The sequence below is a fragment of the Lupinus angustifolius genome, chromosome LG14 (genome assembly GCF_001865875.1).
Source record: "Lupinus angustifolius cultivar Tanjil chromosome LG14, LupAngTanjil_v1.0, whole genome shotgun sequence".
In the NCBI taxonomy this organism is placed as follows: Eukaryota; Viridiplantae; Streptophyta; class Magnoliopsida; order Fabales; family Fabaceae; genus Lupinus; species Lupinus angustifolius.
Window position 1 is genome coordinate 1,435,685 of NC_032022.1, and position 15,930 is coordinate 1,451,614.

Here is a 15,930-nt window from a genome sequence, read left to right on the forward strand (position 1 = left end):
TTAAGCCAACTTTTTTAAATTACTACTTAAATACTAATAAATACAATTCAAACTGCTTCTCATATTCATCTTGTCTATTTCAGATTTCAATTTAATTTATATGTATATGAAAACATTTAATCAATTTTTACCAATACAATTATTGAGCACTTGGATGTTATGATTTCAGAATCTACACATGCATATATGGTCTTTGTGTTGAAGATTTTTTCTTCAAATAGATGAATTTTCTTTATAGGTAAATATATTTTCTCTTCTTTTAAGAAGAGTGGAGATGTAACATATGATATGGTTGATGAGTATTGTAGTTATAGATAGATTTACCATGGTTGTGTCACTCCCCTTAGTAAAAAATATTGGGGTTTTTCGATGTATTTGGATGGAGAGGAAAATAAAGTATCTTTTTGTTGGGAGATCTTCGACGATGGAATATAACATTTGTCTATGAGTTAAGTGTCATGCATTCTTACCCAATTATCAGTTAGCATATATATATATATTCCTTACCCATCAAAATAAAGACCACATATACTTATTAATATGACAGGAACTTTCCTCCATTCAGTTTAAGAAGAAAAAAAAGATTAGGATTATATTGAATTGCTTGCAGATTGTGACTAGGCTGAAATTGGAAATATAATCACACACAACCACTTTTGATAAACATATTTATTATCAAACATTTTTTATCTGGAAATATAAGATTCTTACACACCAAATTTATTGGGCATTTATTTAATATGCCTTACAAGTTCAACTTTTCAAGTGAAGGTGCTATCCTTACAACAAATGTTGTTAAGATAACACACTTCAAGCCCATTTCAGCTAGAATTCATCTTGGTACAGAACTTATCTCTTCTGGCCAAAAATTGTATTCCAGCATCCTCAGTTGCAGGGTTAGCTTTCTAGCCGAAGTTTATTCCTTGAGCTAATGGGAGTTCACTTCCATAATTGATGGTACTGCCATGGAAACCAATCATAATTTCATTACAAACATGCACAGAAAATACATATTTATTATTAATACATAGCATATAAGTTATAACCAAGGGCCAATGCAAACAATACTTACCATGTAGATCGCCGCATGTATTGCTTCCAGGAGTCACTTCCAGCTTCACGGCCACCGCCAGTTGCCTTTTCTCCACCAAAGGCACCACCAATTTCAGCTCCATTTGTTGGTATGTTAACATTCACTATGCCACAATCGCTACCTCGTGGACTGAACATTATTCACAACCATGATCAGAAAATATACTATTTATACAACTAGATATCACCAGCAGAGATTTCACAACCAGTGTTTTTTTTGTTAGAACTAGAGTGCCTAAGTAACAATGAAGTCACTAGCAGAGATTAAGTGGATGGAGGAACAATGAAGTCTAAGTAATTACCCGATCCATTTGAATATAGTTTCAGGTCTTTTTGTAAAGATTGAGCTACTCAATCCTTGAGGTACAGAATTGTTCAAGGCAATTGCTTCATCCAGAGTCTGAGTAGAAAAATTGCCCAAGTTCAATAAGAAACTAAACTGGGAAAGAAATGAGTCCAATAATAAAAGATATAGATAATATGCTACCTGAAATTTCATAACATATAGAACTGGACCAAACAATTCTTCTTTAACTACAGGAGCATCTGCAGATATCTCAACGATTGTTGGTTGTACAAAATTTCCTTCTGACTCTAGTACAGATCCCCCAGTTAGGATCTTTCCTCCCTGATAAATCAGAATTATCTAGTAAGTTATCATCACACAAAGAATGTGCAAGAATTTATCATGTTTGAGCAAAATAATAGACATCATATGAAAGGTTACACGCGCACAATATTTAACATAATTAGAAAATATGATATGATACATGCCTGAGATTTAATTACTGAAATACCCTTCTCAAAGTTTTCCACCGAGGAACGAGTATGCAAGGGCCCAACTAGAGTCCCCTTCTCCAGAGGGTCCCCAATTTTGACTTGTTTGTAAAGTCCAACAAGTTGATCTAGTACATCTGTGTAAACACTTTCATGGAGAAACTGCAGTACAAGGCAGCTAAATTAAAAAATAAATATACCATAAAAAAATCACATAATAAAGCATTATAATCATGAAATTTAGTTTTTTTAATTGGTGGCAATACCAGTCTACGGCAGGTTGTGCAACGCTGACCAGCGGTACCTACAGCGGCAAAGAAAACAGCGCGAACAACTAGTTTGATGTCTGCATCATCCATGACTATTAAAGCATTGTTACCACTTAACTCTAGCAAGCATTTGCCAAATCTTTCATTAACTGATTGCTGGACCAACCTTCCCACCTATAATATGAAATGCATCATCATCAACTCAACATCATATTGAGATATTTCAAATCATACTGAAACGGTATCTCCACATAATGTGTTTTAATACGGGGATGAGAGCAACTGAACAGAGCATCATCTAAAGCACAACTGAACCTTTTAATATAAGAGTGAAATTTTGTACATCACATTCAATTAGTTTAATTAAGTCACCTGTTTAAGATGTTATTTCCAATGACAAAGACGGCAAGAACACAAAAATTGTACCTTTGAACTTCCAGTGAATGAAACCAGGGGAATGCGTGTATCTTTTGCTATTGCCTCACCAATGTCAGCACCTCCGCAGAAAGAGGTGAATATTGCACCAGGCAACTTGTTCCTCTCGAGAACTTCAGCTACTAGTTTTGTCACAGCAATAGTTATCAAAGGAGTTGTTGGAGCACCCTTCCTGGAATGTGCATGTGGTAAACAGAAAAACTCAAATATTGAAAAGATAACACAATTTTCTTTAAATATTTTAAACACTCAAGAGGAAGGAGCTGACAATATATCACATCAAAGACATTTATATAGATGTCATATATTTCATCAATATGCACAAGCAAACCTGTTATATTGTGCAAATGTTTGGATTTGGAGGGGGGAGGGAGTTAGAGAACCACAACGCCACATTAAACAAAAAAAATACAGCATTTTAACTGTTGCCATGAATTTCCTGAAGAACAATCACCTCCACGTCCAAGCCTTATCCCACTAGGTATCAATCAATATAATTGGGATTTCTTTAGCTAAGTGAGATGAACTCACAAGAATACCATTAGGAGCAGTCAGAGGCCAAATTATCTCTAAAAATATTCCAGCTTCTCCTGTTACAAGTTCAATTATATTCACTAAACACCGGTGTTTTCACAACCAGACCGGTATTTTGCACTGGTCATGAGAGAGGTTTATGTATTGGCATGAAAATAAAGAAAACAAATTCTACAAGCAATGAAGTATTAACAAAACAGTTGGATCGGATAAAGATCCAATTGATTAATCTCATAAAATATCTAAAGATAGAAGTGTAGACTTACCACACAACACAGTTACCACCGACTAATGCAATGCAAGCATTCCATCCTGATGCAAAACGGAGATGAACATGTTTTAATTACAAATTTACCATAGAAGAACCAGAGAATATAAGATTACTGAATGTAGATCATATGATGCGGAGTAAAATCAAACAATAGATGGAAAAGCTTCAATAAAATTATCAGCATATATATGTTGGCATGCATCAATTTATTTAAAGTGGGGACTTTAAGACACCAGTAGACAGTAGCATATTTGAAAGACAGATTAAAAGTAGCAACCCCGATTCCAAATTATCTTTGTATTATATGAAGAGCAGTTAACAAGTAACAATAAGCTAAAATATATCAACAGCTGGAAATGCATTGTAAAAGGACAGAGATGGTATAAAGTGAATCAAATTGCTCACAAATAAGATAAAATGCAAGCTTAATGAATTGGGGATAATGTAAAGGTTTATTGAAAAGATAGTTTCCAAACAAAATGACTCGCAGATAAATTTATCAGACTTTTATGTGAACTGTCGAATGTGTGTGCCAAAATTTAGATGACCAGATGATAGTGAATCCATCAACATTCTGAAACTAATTATATGCAATATTGAATTGACATCTAAGATCCCGAGAAATTTATTACTGTGAGCATTGAGACAGGTTGATAAAAATCATACCTAGAACAGCGCATGGAAAGTTGAAAGCAGTGATTACACCAACTATTCCTAGAGGGTTCCATACCTGTGTTGTAAAAATGCATTTACTACAGTGAATGAAGCTATCATAAAATGTTACAGAAATACATAAAACGATCATAGTTTAAACATTGCACCTCAAACATCATATGATCTGGACCTGTAAAGAAACAAGTAGAAGAAAACAATTAGTCAGACCCGGAACAGTTTGGGGAGGAATTAGTATCAGGAAAAAAACTCTGTCATAGCTACAGATTATTTTAAATAACAATCCAACCAGAAGAATTATAAAGGAAGATTAGCAATTGATATAGATAAGCAATCTTACGTTCTGAAGGTATAATTGACCCATTTAATTGCCGGCTTAGCCCAACAGCATAATCACACATATCAATAATTTCCTGTAATATATAGCATGAAAGATTACAAATTATATCATATACAAATGCTACGTGCAGATAATAAACATTTCACATTTTAATTTTCTCCTTTTCATACTGCATGTCATTAAATTTGTTCTGCGCATAATTTGAAGAACTCTGAATATAGGACACAGGCCAAGAAGATGCAACTCTAAATTATAAGCAATTTACACAGAAACTGAATACAAGCATCATATCTTTGGCATAGAATTGTCTTCTCGGAATAAAACACTTCAATTAAGTGACCAATGCATAGTATATGGTGATAAGTGATAACACATGTGGTTGAGAGAAAAAGTAAATGTAGTTACATATATGCAGCTGCTCTGGACAAGCCAACATGAAAAATCATAACAAATAATTATTTGACAAATATCAAACCCCTTCAGAATTCTAAAAATCTGGATGTAAATCACCAGATAACCGGATAAATTGCATAAAATTTCACTAGAAACAACATTAATTCGGTACCCATGAAAAAAATTTAGTCTATGTTATAAAATTGTTCTTTGATTTCTTGTTCTCTCAAACATGAAAATATCTTACAAAATATGGTTGAATAAAGAGATTTGCCATACCTGAACCTCCCCAATTCCTTCTGGAAGAATTTTCCCCATCTCAAGTGACACCAGCCTACCCAGAGGATCCAATTTAGCCCTTAATGCTTCACCAATCTGTCTTACAATCTCACCTCTCTTCGGTGCCGGAACCTGCAAGAAGATTAAAACTAAATCATTACAAAGTTTCCCACAACATGAATATAGAATACTTACTACAAAAATTCTATCATGATACTATAATACAAGTATAAAACTCACCCAAGTGCAATGATAATAATTCAAAATAAAATAAAAAATGACTCACACTCATCCATATCTTAGCTGCTTCACTGGAAGCTTGCAATCCCTCCTCATAATCTTGCAAAGTTGCTTCAGTCACTTCAGCAATAGCCTAATTTAAAATACACAATATTTAGATACAATAATAATGAAAGCAAGAAAACCATGATAACAATTCTGAAAATTAATACAAAAAATAATATCATCTAAATTTAATAGTCCTTGAAGATTTCCTCCATATTATTCTGTAACTTTATTTTTTCACGACCAAATTAGTTACTATTTGGTGACTTCATTTTTTAGAACCAAATTGACTCTATTATACAAAGAAGATGATGGTTTAGTAGTATAAGACCTATCGGATACCAAATATCAAATTAGATAAAATGTAAAAAGTTAAATTTCGGGGACAACAAAAAACACTATTATTGGGGATTCCCTTCTTTATACAAAAAAAATTGATATTTTATTAGAATAATAATTAATGAATAAATAAATAAATAAAATAAACAATTAATTGTTTCCATTCCATCACATCAAAATTAAAATCTAAAATAGTATCCTTTGAATTTGTATATGAAATTTGCCTTCAACAATTGATGATGCATGAAATAATTTGCAAAATGAATTGAAAAAAAAAATAGAAAAAACAGAAATGGTGTGAATTGAACCTTATTGTTAGAAGGATTGGTAGAAGTTATTGAAGAACCAGTGGCTTTCCATTGACCATTGATGTAACCACCAACGTTGTTGGATCCCAAACCAATTTCATTGAAAAACTCCAACTCTGTTCTATTATCTGAACCCATTTTTCACTACAACTAAACCAAATTGAAAATTAAGGTATTTTGTATGAAACTGTGTAGATTCGAATACTGAAGAGAGAAAGAGAGAGAGAGAGAGGGATTGAAAACAAATGAAAGTAATGGGACCCTAATATAGTGCTTGCGTGGGGTTCCCAAACACAATGTTATGTCATGACGTGACGTGGTTCTGGCTCTATCCTTTCCGGTATTGGAATGTGAGATGGTTTTGGCTGTATCCTTTCCCGTATTGGAATATGAGATAGTTCATATTGGGTTTGATGATTCGAAATGAGATTCTTTGTCCCTTGAAAGTTCCGGTCACATGTTTCGAATTAATCATCAACAAATAAATAATATTTAAAATTTTAGTTTTAATTTTATAAAACTAATGGATTAACTTCACATGTCTAAATATGAATGAGGGGAAATAAGAATTGGAATGATTTTTATCTAAATTATTTAAACAAAATATATTTAAAATGAGAATAATGTTATATCCTCCTAATAATTCTTTTGTTCATTGACACATATATAATTTATAAATTAATCATATAACTTGTAAGTTAACATATGTTAGGTAGAAAAATTATTATTATTATTATTAGGGGAATTTAGTAAAAAATTAGATGATTTTCCTTAAAATCTATATCATTAATTATTATTAATTTTTTGAAGTTCAGTACCTCATCCAAGATTGGAAAGGATGTGGACTCCACGTGGTTAGATAAAACTCAAACTCACTCTTACTCTCTTAGTCTGACACGTCACCATATATTGCTGAAAATTTTGGTGACAAAAATGGTATACTCCACATTTGACTATGTGATTTCTTACTTTCCAACATACCGTCACCTTTGAGTCATAATTAAAAAGAATGTTATCCATTTCGAGAGAGGAGTAGATAAACATGTATTATTATGATTATAGAAAATGTAATATTTTCTTGCTATTCTTCTAATCCATAAGAAATTTATATGTGTTACAAGGTGATACTTTGTTTATTAGTGATTGATTTATAAATGATTTATATTACTTTCTTGTGGTATAATGATATAACATTACTCGTTATGAAAAACGATATATTTTCCTACTAATATTCTCACCGTCCTCATACAATAAATTGACATGTGTCACAATGGTAATACTTTATTTATTCAGTATAAAGATATAACATTATCATTATGAAAAATAATATAATCTCCTATTAATCATCATACCTAGAAGAAACTGATATATATGTCACAACAATATTGATTGATTTACAAGTGATATATGCAACTTTCTTATGGATAGGAAATTAGTATGATAATATAGTAGGAGGATATATAAAACATTAACATATTATTATTACCTTTTTGATACATAACTAAATAATATCATTTGACCCATGATCATCCTACATATTTATATTATATATATAGATCATATATATGGACTGAGATTACCTGTCGTGAATGATGTCTCATTCAATGTTTCAAGCCAATCAAAATATAACTTTTTGTTTTAAAATGTTGCTTTTATTTATGTGATAGACTTATAATAAAGAATGAGACACGATTAGGGACAAATAATTATTGTCTTTATAGAACAAAAAAAAGTAATATACTGTGGAGTATAATTTATGAAGTCCAACGCATGCACACGTAACAACAACAACATCATTGTCTTCAAGAATTCAAATTCATGTTTTTCTTCCTTTTCCATTATTGTTTTCAATATTTACGAGGTTTCATTCCTATTTTCCAAACAAAGGAAAATAGTATCGCCCCAAAGTTTTAAATATGGGTTCACTAATATAAGTACATATGTTATCTCATATTTTGTGTTACTCCATGTTCTATGAGTATATGATTGATCAAAAAAATATTTAAATTAAAGTTTAATTATTAAATATTTTTCTAACCAATCATAAATTTATTGTACATAGAGTTGATACAAAATAATGAGACAGTTCCCTACTGATATATGCTATTGGTGGTAGGTAATTGGGACTGTAATTTAAAAATGAACACTAATATTACTTTGACTCGGAATAGGAAAAGATACACGTATAAAGCAACTAAATAAAATGGCAGCAATTAAAGAATCTCCAATATATAGAAAATTATAGATATATATTTTGTTTATAGAAAAATGTATATGGGGTGATAAAATTAGATTAATTATCTATTTTAGTATTTTTGATCTTTATTAAGTTAGGTTCTAACAAATTTAAATTATTAATTTAGTTCCCAACAATTTTAACATAAAACTATGTTAGTCCTTTCATCCATATTTATCCATTGACGTTTGGTGTACGTAGATACTTAACTGTTGACTTGACCAAATGTCTTATGTTCATATAAGCATGTCTAAAACATAATTAGACAATAATTTTTTTTTTAAATTCTTTAATGAAAATGACGTCCTTCTATTTATTTAAAAAAATCACTTTAAAAAACAACGTAGTTTTTTGATTAATTTTTTCTAAGAAAATTATACTAAAAAAATATTGTTTTGGATTTCTTCTTAAAAAAATCGAATCTTTTAATAAAAATAATGTTATTTTTTATTAAGATCATTTTACAAAATAAAATCGTTTTGTGATTTAAAAAAATTAAACGCAAAACGATGTTGATTTCAATTTCTTCTTCAAGCTAAAATTAAAAAAATGAAAAAAAAAATCATTTTTCATCCTTGGCTTTATCCACTTATATATATATATATATATATAGTGATGGAAAATAATTAAACAAAGGAAGGTTATGGGAGTTGGAATCCTAATATACTTGTGTGGTTATCATAGATAGGTTCAAGTAATATATTATTTAGACCAACCTTCTTATTTCATTTTTGGACCACACCTATCTCATGCTTATGCTAATACTCGTTGAGTCTACTATCTAATGTAGGTAATTGGGTATATAATAGTTCTACAAGTATCCACAAATTTAAAAATATTAAAAATAGTTGTAAATAATTTTTTAAATTGTGTGTTTATTTCTTACCATCTTTATATTATTTAGCCAACCAACAAGAGAACACCTTATAAAAAACTAATTTAAAGTTTTAAACACAATTTAAATTGACTATTAAATACAACTCAATTTACTCAAACAATAAAAAAAAATCAACATTATGATACAAAAATTATTTAGGAAGAACTCTTAAATCAACATAATATTACATCATACATATGAATTAGAGAATAAAATATTTTATAGTATAATGAGATAAATTATCTCCTACAACTACTAAAATCATGACATGTTTCATATTTAATAATTTTCTCCAAAAATATTTATAAAACTAAACAAAACAATACACATGTAATACTTTTACTGATTGCAGGTATACATTATCTTCTAATATGAGGATATATTTTATTCTCTATGAATTAACAACATAACATCACTCATTAACAACATAACACCAATGTTTAACAACATAACAATTACAGTTATGAATTAATACTATATCACAGTTATGAATTAAAAATATAACATTCCAATTATGATTAACATGATATTATAAATATATTGCTATATATATATATATATATTTAGGAAAAAAAAAAGCGGATTCAGGTACATATGACTTTGAGTACCTCAAATTCGATTCATCCAAAAGCAGTCTCAAAATCTCAAGTCTAAATTATCTGCTACTCCAAAAACATAAATCCAACCCTTTATAGGTATTATCTATGTGTACCCATAATCCCAATATCCATTACCATATATAGTTGTTATCAAATATGATGTTATGTCTTCACGTGATTGGATAAAACTCACTCACTCTAACAAGTCACCATATTGCTAAAAAAAATTGTGAGAAAAATGATATACTCCACATTAAAGTAGGTGATGTGAACTTCCCTAAAGAGAACCCATAATTAAATTAATGATATCCTTAGCCTACGACAACAAGAGAAAATTTGGACTCTCATACTATATTAAGGTCCATCATCTCACAATGCAATCGACTAATGAAAAGAGTAGATGAACATATAATATTATTACCAAGATAAGGAAGTAGATAATCGTGATGATAATGAGAACCAAACTTGTGGGTACATGTCCGAATCCAACCCAAATTTAATAGGGAAATCCTGTTGTGATTGGGTTCGGATAAAACCCAATCCTATATTTCGAGTTTGGTATAGTTGATATCCTAAACTGAGATATAGGCATTTAAGATGTGGTGTGTTTTGCGGCCTTTATTTTACTATATTTTATTAAGCTTGGTTACTGCTACTGAACATGCACACTAAACATTGTTATATCCTATAGTCAAATTAGCATGTGTGTATAATTTAGTATATTTTATAGTCATATTATAATGTTAAATTAGTATATGTTGTAGTGTATTTATTACAACAGTGATTTTTTTTATTTATTGAATTGTAATATTTAGTTATTTTGGTCGGGTTTTTTCATCGGATTACTCGAAATCTGATGAGTTTGGGATGATATTATTATTTTCAATCTTGTTGAATATAATTTTGGGTTTGAGTTCTAAATTTCGAGTTACGGGTTGAGTAAGTATAAATCCGACCCCGATCTGCCCCATTGTCATTCCTAATTGTTGTTTACGTAGCTTGCAATAATTGTCGTTCTCTTTAAGACGTTTCATAGTATTGGCCAAAATGTGCAAGCAGACTATCAACCATGTCGTGTTCAGGATAAAATAGTCTAATTCTATATTATCGAATTCTTGCTCCACTATAAGAGTCAATCTCAATTACACACAATATGTCTACCAATGCTAATTCTCAAAATATCCATAATATGACTACATGTGTCGATTCTTTTCCTACAACCTACTACCAATGCCGGTAATTGAAATTCTCACAATTTGGTTGCTTGTGTCGACTCTTAGTGTCACAAAAAAAGAAAGAGAGAGAAGTTTGTCAGAAATTCTTCGGTAGAGAGTACGAGGGAGAAAGAAAAGGTCGAGTAAAAATGTACTCAACTAAGGACGAAGAATTATGAAGGGATGAGGCCTCTATATATAGCCTGAGGCCTCCAACGAATCCTTCATTCGACAACTCCTTCAGCCACAAGTCCAAGCTCAAACGTCAAAAAATGGGAGGAAAAAAATTAAAAATGTTGGGTCCTAGTCTGAACCTAGCCAGCCAAAGGAGGCAGTGGTACGCGCACATTCATTGTACTTCTTGGGGCACACCCCAGGGTTGACACTTGAGGCTTATAAAGTCTTTCAAACTCATTCCTCCGCCCAATGTCGGACTTTTTTTTTATTTCACACACCCAAAAGTCCCAATTAATTGTCACATTAATATCCAACACTAGTAGACGATGTGAGACTTCATAACATGTCCCTTCATATAAGCTTGTCACAACTGACTAATCATAACTTTTGACCCATAACTAAATAATACTTTTTGGCCAATGAAAACAGAAGAAAATTATTATTATACATATATATATGGGAGCTACTCACGTGAAAACAATACGTTATTATGATAAATGAGAATATTTAATATATACTATTAGATCTTGATTGAACCAATCATGAATGATTCTCATTTCTCACAATAGCGCATTGTTCTGGTGAGTCTATATATATATATATATATGTATCATCCTAAAAGAAAAAATAGAACAAAAAAGTAATATTTTGTGGAGTATAATTTATGAAGCCCATGCATGCACACGCTTAAGACACGTTTACTCAATGGTAATAACATCGTTATTATCTTCAAAATTCAGAGGAAGTTGCATTTGTTGTAGAATAGGATTCTCTCCTTGTAACAGGAGTATCCTTTTATAGAGAAAAAAATAGATACAATCTTTGTTTTACAATAGTTTATTTCTTAGCAATATTATGATTCATTTATTGCATAAAAATTACATTGTATGATTGATTCTATCTTTTTCTCTACTAGGATCTCCTCCTGTTATTTCAAGAATCCAAATTCATGTTTTTCTTCCCTTTCAATTCTTGTTTTCAATATATGAGGTTTGATTCCTATTATATTCCAAAGAAAGGAAAATAGTATCGACCAAAGTTTTAAATCTGGGTTCGATAATATATGGATGGTAGGTAACCGCAACCGCAATTTAAAATATTGAACACGGGTATTGTTTTGAATTGCAAAGATGACAGAATCCAAAGCTTTTTCCCATGAAAACTGCTCAAAATTTCATTTGGTTTTCAATGGCGTTTCTGGGTTGGTGCTGGTTTTCTTATTATATAGTAACAAAAACTTTGGTGTTGATACATATTTGAATAGAAAATGGAGTGATGGGTCTCACTTTCACATGATTCATCATCGTAAAATGACACAACTCAATGCAAATTACACAGCTCATGTTTCTTCTTCATCACTCTCCAACAAAAATGTGAGCATAATAAGTGATATTAAGACATGCAATGATTTGTTTGCACATGAAAGTTACACCAACAAATGCCATTTCTTGAAAGAAAACCCAGGTTGCATTTCTGGTGGGTTTTTCAATTACATCACATTTCTTTATTGTGATTGCAAAAACTTCACCTTTTTAGGATATGCAGTTTTGTTTGTGTGGTTATCTGCATTGTTCTATTTGTTAGGTAACACTGCTGCAGATTACTTCTGTTGTTCTCTTGAGAAGCTTTCTGGTCTCTTGAATTTGCCACCAACTGTTGCTGGAGTTACTCTTTTACCCCTTGGAAATGGTGCCCCTGATGTGTTTTCCAGCATTGCTGCTTTCATGGGTAAGGGTAATTCTGGTGAAGTTGGTCTGAATAGTGTGTTGGGTGGTGCTGTGTTTGTTACATGTGTTGTTGTTGGTGTTGTTTCTCTTTCTGTTTCAGACAGGGGTGTTAAGATTGATAACAAGTGTTTCATCAGAGATATATGTTTTTTCCTTTTTACTATTTTGTCTCTTGCTGTTATTTTGATTGGTGGTAAGGTTGTTGTTGTTGCTGCTGTTGCATTCATCTTAATCTATGTTGTGTATGCTTTCTCTGTTACCGCGAACGAGGTTTCGAAGAAACATGCTCAGAAACTCGAGTTAAGTACAACACCTTTGCTTCTATGTGAAGAAGGTGATGATGAACAAATGCTTGTAGAAAAAGTTCCACATGTTCAAAGTAAAGTGTCACAATGGATTTGGACACCAAATGTAGCAATCTATGCAAATCATAGTGTGAAGTATGGTTCAGAGGGCACAAAGTTTGTGTGGGGATGGATTGACGAAGAATTGACAGAACAAGAATGTTCCTACTCTTCATTTTTCAAACACTTCTCATTCTTAGAAGTGCCATTAACACTTCCAAGAAGACTAACAATACCTATAGTCGAAGAGGAGCGCTGGTCGAAAGGCTACGCCGTTGCTAGTGCTTCGTTATCGCCCATACTACTCGCGTTCTTATGGAATACTCGGGATAACACGACTTCTTTTCGTGACATGATTGTGTACTTTGCTAGTGCTATCATAGGTTGTGTGCTTGGAATTCTTGCATATGTGTACACTAGACCGGATAAGCCACCTCAGAAATTTTTGTTTCCTTGGGTTTTTGGTGGATTTCTTATGAGCATAGTGTGGTTCTACATCATTGCAAATGAGCTTGTTGCTTTGTTACTTTCATTTGGCATCATTTTTGGTATAAACCCATCAATTCTTGGGGTCACAATATTAGCATGGGGTAACTCAATGGGAGATTTGGTGTCAAATGTTGCAATGGCAATGAATAGTCAAGATGGTGTGCAAATTGCAATGTCAGGTTGCTATGCTGGTCCTATGTTCAACACACTTGTTGGGTTAGGAATTTCATTGTTATTTGGGTCTTGGTCTAATAGACCTAAACCATTCATAGTTCCAAAAGATGGTACCTTATTTTATACAATGGGTTTCTTAGTTTTAGCCCTTATTTGGTCTCTTATTATGCTACCAAGAAACAATATGTGCCTTAACAAGACAATGGGAATTGGCTTGATTTTGTTGTATTTAGTGTTCCTCTTCTTTAGGATCACTACTTCTATTGATGTTGTGTCATTGGGAGATGGTTGATGATGAAGTACTTTAGGTGTAGGAGAGTGACCTTAGTTTGGAGGGGAAGAAAACTTTGTTAATCAAAGTGGTTGGTTATGATGAGTTAAGTGAAATATTGTATATAGTATCCATAATTGGTTATGATAATGCCATAGTATTCTAACAATAATTTTGCTTTTTCTCATAATGAAGATTTGTATGTATTATTTGTTATTATCATTTCTCAATAACAAATAAGATTTGAGTTATTTATATCTTCTTTTCTTGAGGGAGGGTCTATAGAGATACACATATTTTACTTGGAAGTGTTAGTTAGCTTGATTTATAGAAACTTGTTTCGGGAGAAAGATTTTAAATCATGATTTGGTTTAGCATAGTCTCAAAACCTTGACATTATGAGCTATTTTGGATAAATATGACTGACACGATTACAATTGTGACCACAATATGATTTCATTATTTTAATAACCTTTACATTCGAGTATTTGTAGTGGTTATAAACCCAAATTTAAAGCCTTAATTTCATATTTATCATTCTCCTTCTCCAAAATGTATCATGAGTTACTTAATATAAAATTTACAAATATTTAAAGAGTAACAAAGATAAAATACATAATAATACTATGATTGGGGTAACAAAATAAAATGCTATACTTTGAAATGTGCTCACTCAAGTCTATGTGTGGTTAGGTGAGAATTGAAGAGGAATAAAAATGGGAACTGACATCTTTATTTTCAAATTGCAATCAGCGACACTTGATCCTCAAGGTTAAGAGTTTGATTCCTGTGAACAATACTTGTTAGGAGGGGCAGCCACGAACCCCGAAAAGAACTTCAAGGAGATACATTTGGTAGTACCAATTTATTTTTCAAATGAACATTACACCTTCTCCAGAGAGCCTCTACTAATGAGTGGAAGGTACCAAATTAATGGCTCATTCACCCACTGACTAAGAACATTGATGCTTTTTTTTCCACACATTATAATCACTCAACTAGTTTGGATTCAAGCAGGACAGGGCAAGGGTGACAAAACTCTTTCCTTACTCGGTTTTAGAACCATATGAGTTACTAAAGACTCGACTCGAATTCGAAACAGTTAATCAAACTAAAACAACCTTGTTTCTGTTGATGATATGTATACTTGGTTGCAATGTTGTCTTTGTAGACACATGAAGATGCTTTCATTAACATTTGGTTGAATCCCCTATCTAGCCTCATTATTATTTATGACCCTTTTCACTTACTTTCAACTTCAATTCTCACTCCTTCATTTATTACAATCAAAACCAATACTTACGAAGTTGAAAGTTGAATGGCTCTTTCATATGCATAACTCCCACCTTTTCTTCATTTTTGTTGCATAACATGGTTAGTTCTTCATATTGGATTTGGTGTATAGTACCCAATTCTATATATACTTATATAAGACTTTTTTTATAATGAATCCCGGTGGTATATTAAATCTAGTACATATTAAGCTGTATATCGACTCTGGTATATAATAAGCAGTATATCAAGTCTAGCATACATACTAAGTAGTATATCGAGTCTAGTACGTACTAAACAGTATATTGAGCATAGTACATACTCAACAATATATTGAGTCTAGTACGTACTAAGCAATGCATTTAGTACGTACTAAACAGTCTATCGAGTCTGATCGGTAAATATTAAGCAATATATCAAGTTTGACACGTATTAAGCATTATATTGAGTCTGATATGTATTAAGCGGTATATCGAGTCTAGTGTTTATTAAGTAGTATATCGAGTCTGGGACATAGTCTTTCTTAACTATTTGTGAGACAACCTATTTACTACAT

The 15,930-nt window shown here is 31.7% G+C and overlaps 2 protein-coding genes across 2 annotated transcripts; one reads left to right on the top strand and one right to left on the bottom strand.

The window, feature by feature from the left end:
• On the bottom strand, nucleotides 637–6,230 carry LOC109326919 (aldehyde dehydrogenase family 7 member A1). The gene is made up of 14 exons (XM_019559827.1): nucleotides 5,995–6,230; nucleotides 5,349–5,435; nucleotides 5,063–5,194; nucleotides 4,391–4,463; nucleotides 4,200–4,222; nucleotides 4,045–4,108; nucleotides 3,374–3,419; nucleotides 2,565–2,745; nucleotides 2,136–2,312; nucleotides 1,867–2,031; nucleotides 1,580–1,720; nucleotides 1,395–1,492; nucleotides 1,073–1,222; nucleotides 637–960 (listed from the first exon to the last, which is right to left on the bottom strand). The coding sequence occupies exons 1-14, from the start codon at nucleotides 6,130–6,132 to the stop codon at nucleotides 906–908; spliced, it is 1,530 nt and encodes a 509-aa protein (XP_019415372.1). The 5' UTR covers nucleotides 6,133–6,230; the 3' UTR covers nucleotides 637–905.
• LOC109326209 (cation/calcium exchanger 4-like) lies at nucleotides 11,938–14,334 on the top strand. The gene is made up of 2 exons (XM_019558907.1): nucleotides 11,938–12,054; nucleotides 12,145–14,334. The coding sequence occupies exon 2, from the start codon at nucleotides 12,228–12,230 to the stop codon at nucleotides 14,121–14,123; it is 1,896 nt and encodes a 631-aa protein (XP_019414452.1). The 5' UTR covers nucleotides 11,938–12,054; nucleotides 12,145–12,227; the 3' UTR covers nucleotides 14,124–14,334.

What these genes read in the sequence shown, in the direction of transcription:
- LOC109326209 (XM_019558907.1), top strand. Translation starts at nt 12,228, where the DNA reads ATGACAGAATCCAAAGCTTTTTCCCATGAAAACTGCTCAAAATTTCAT.
- LOC109326919 (XM_019559827.1), bottom strand. Translation starts at nt 6,132, where the DNA reads ATGGGTTCAGATAATAGAACAGAGTTGGAGTTTTTCAATGAAATTGGT. An exon ending in CCAATCCTTCTAACAATAAG is followed by an intron (nt 5,436 to 5,994) that starts GTTCAATTCACA and finishes ATTTTAAATTAG; the next exon opens with GCTATTGCTGAAGTGACTGA. An exon ending in TATATGTTATGAAATTTCAG is followed by an intron (nt 1,493 to 1,579) that starts GTAGCATATTAT and finishes TTTTCTACTCAG; the next exon opens with ACTCTGGATGAAGCAATTGC.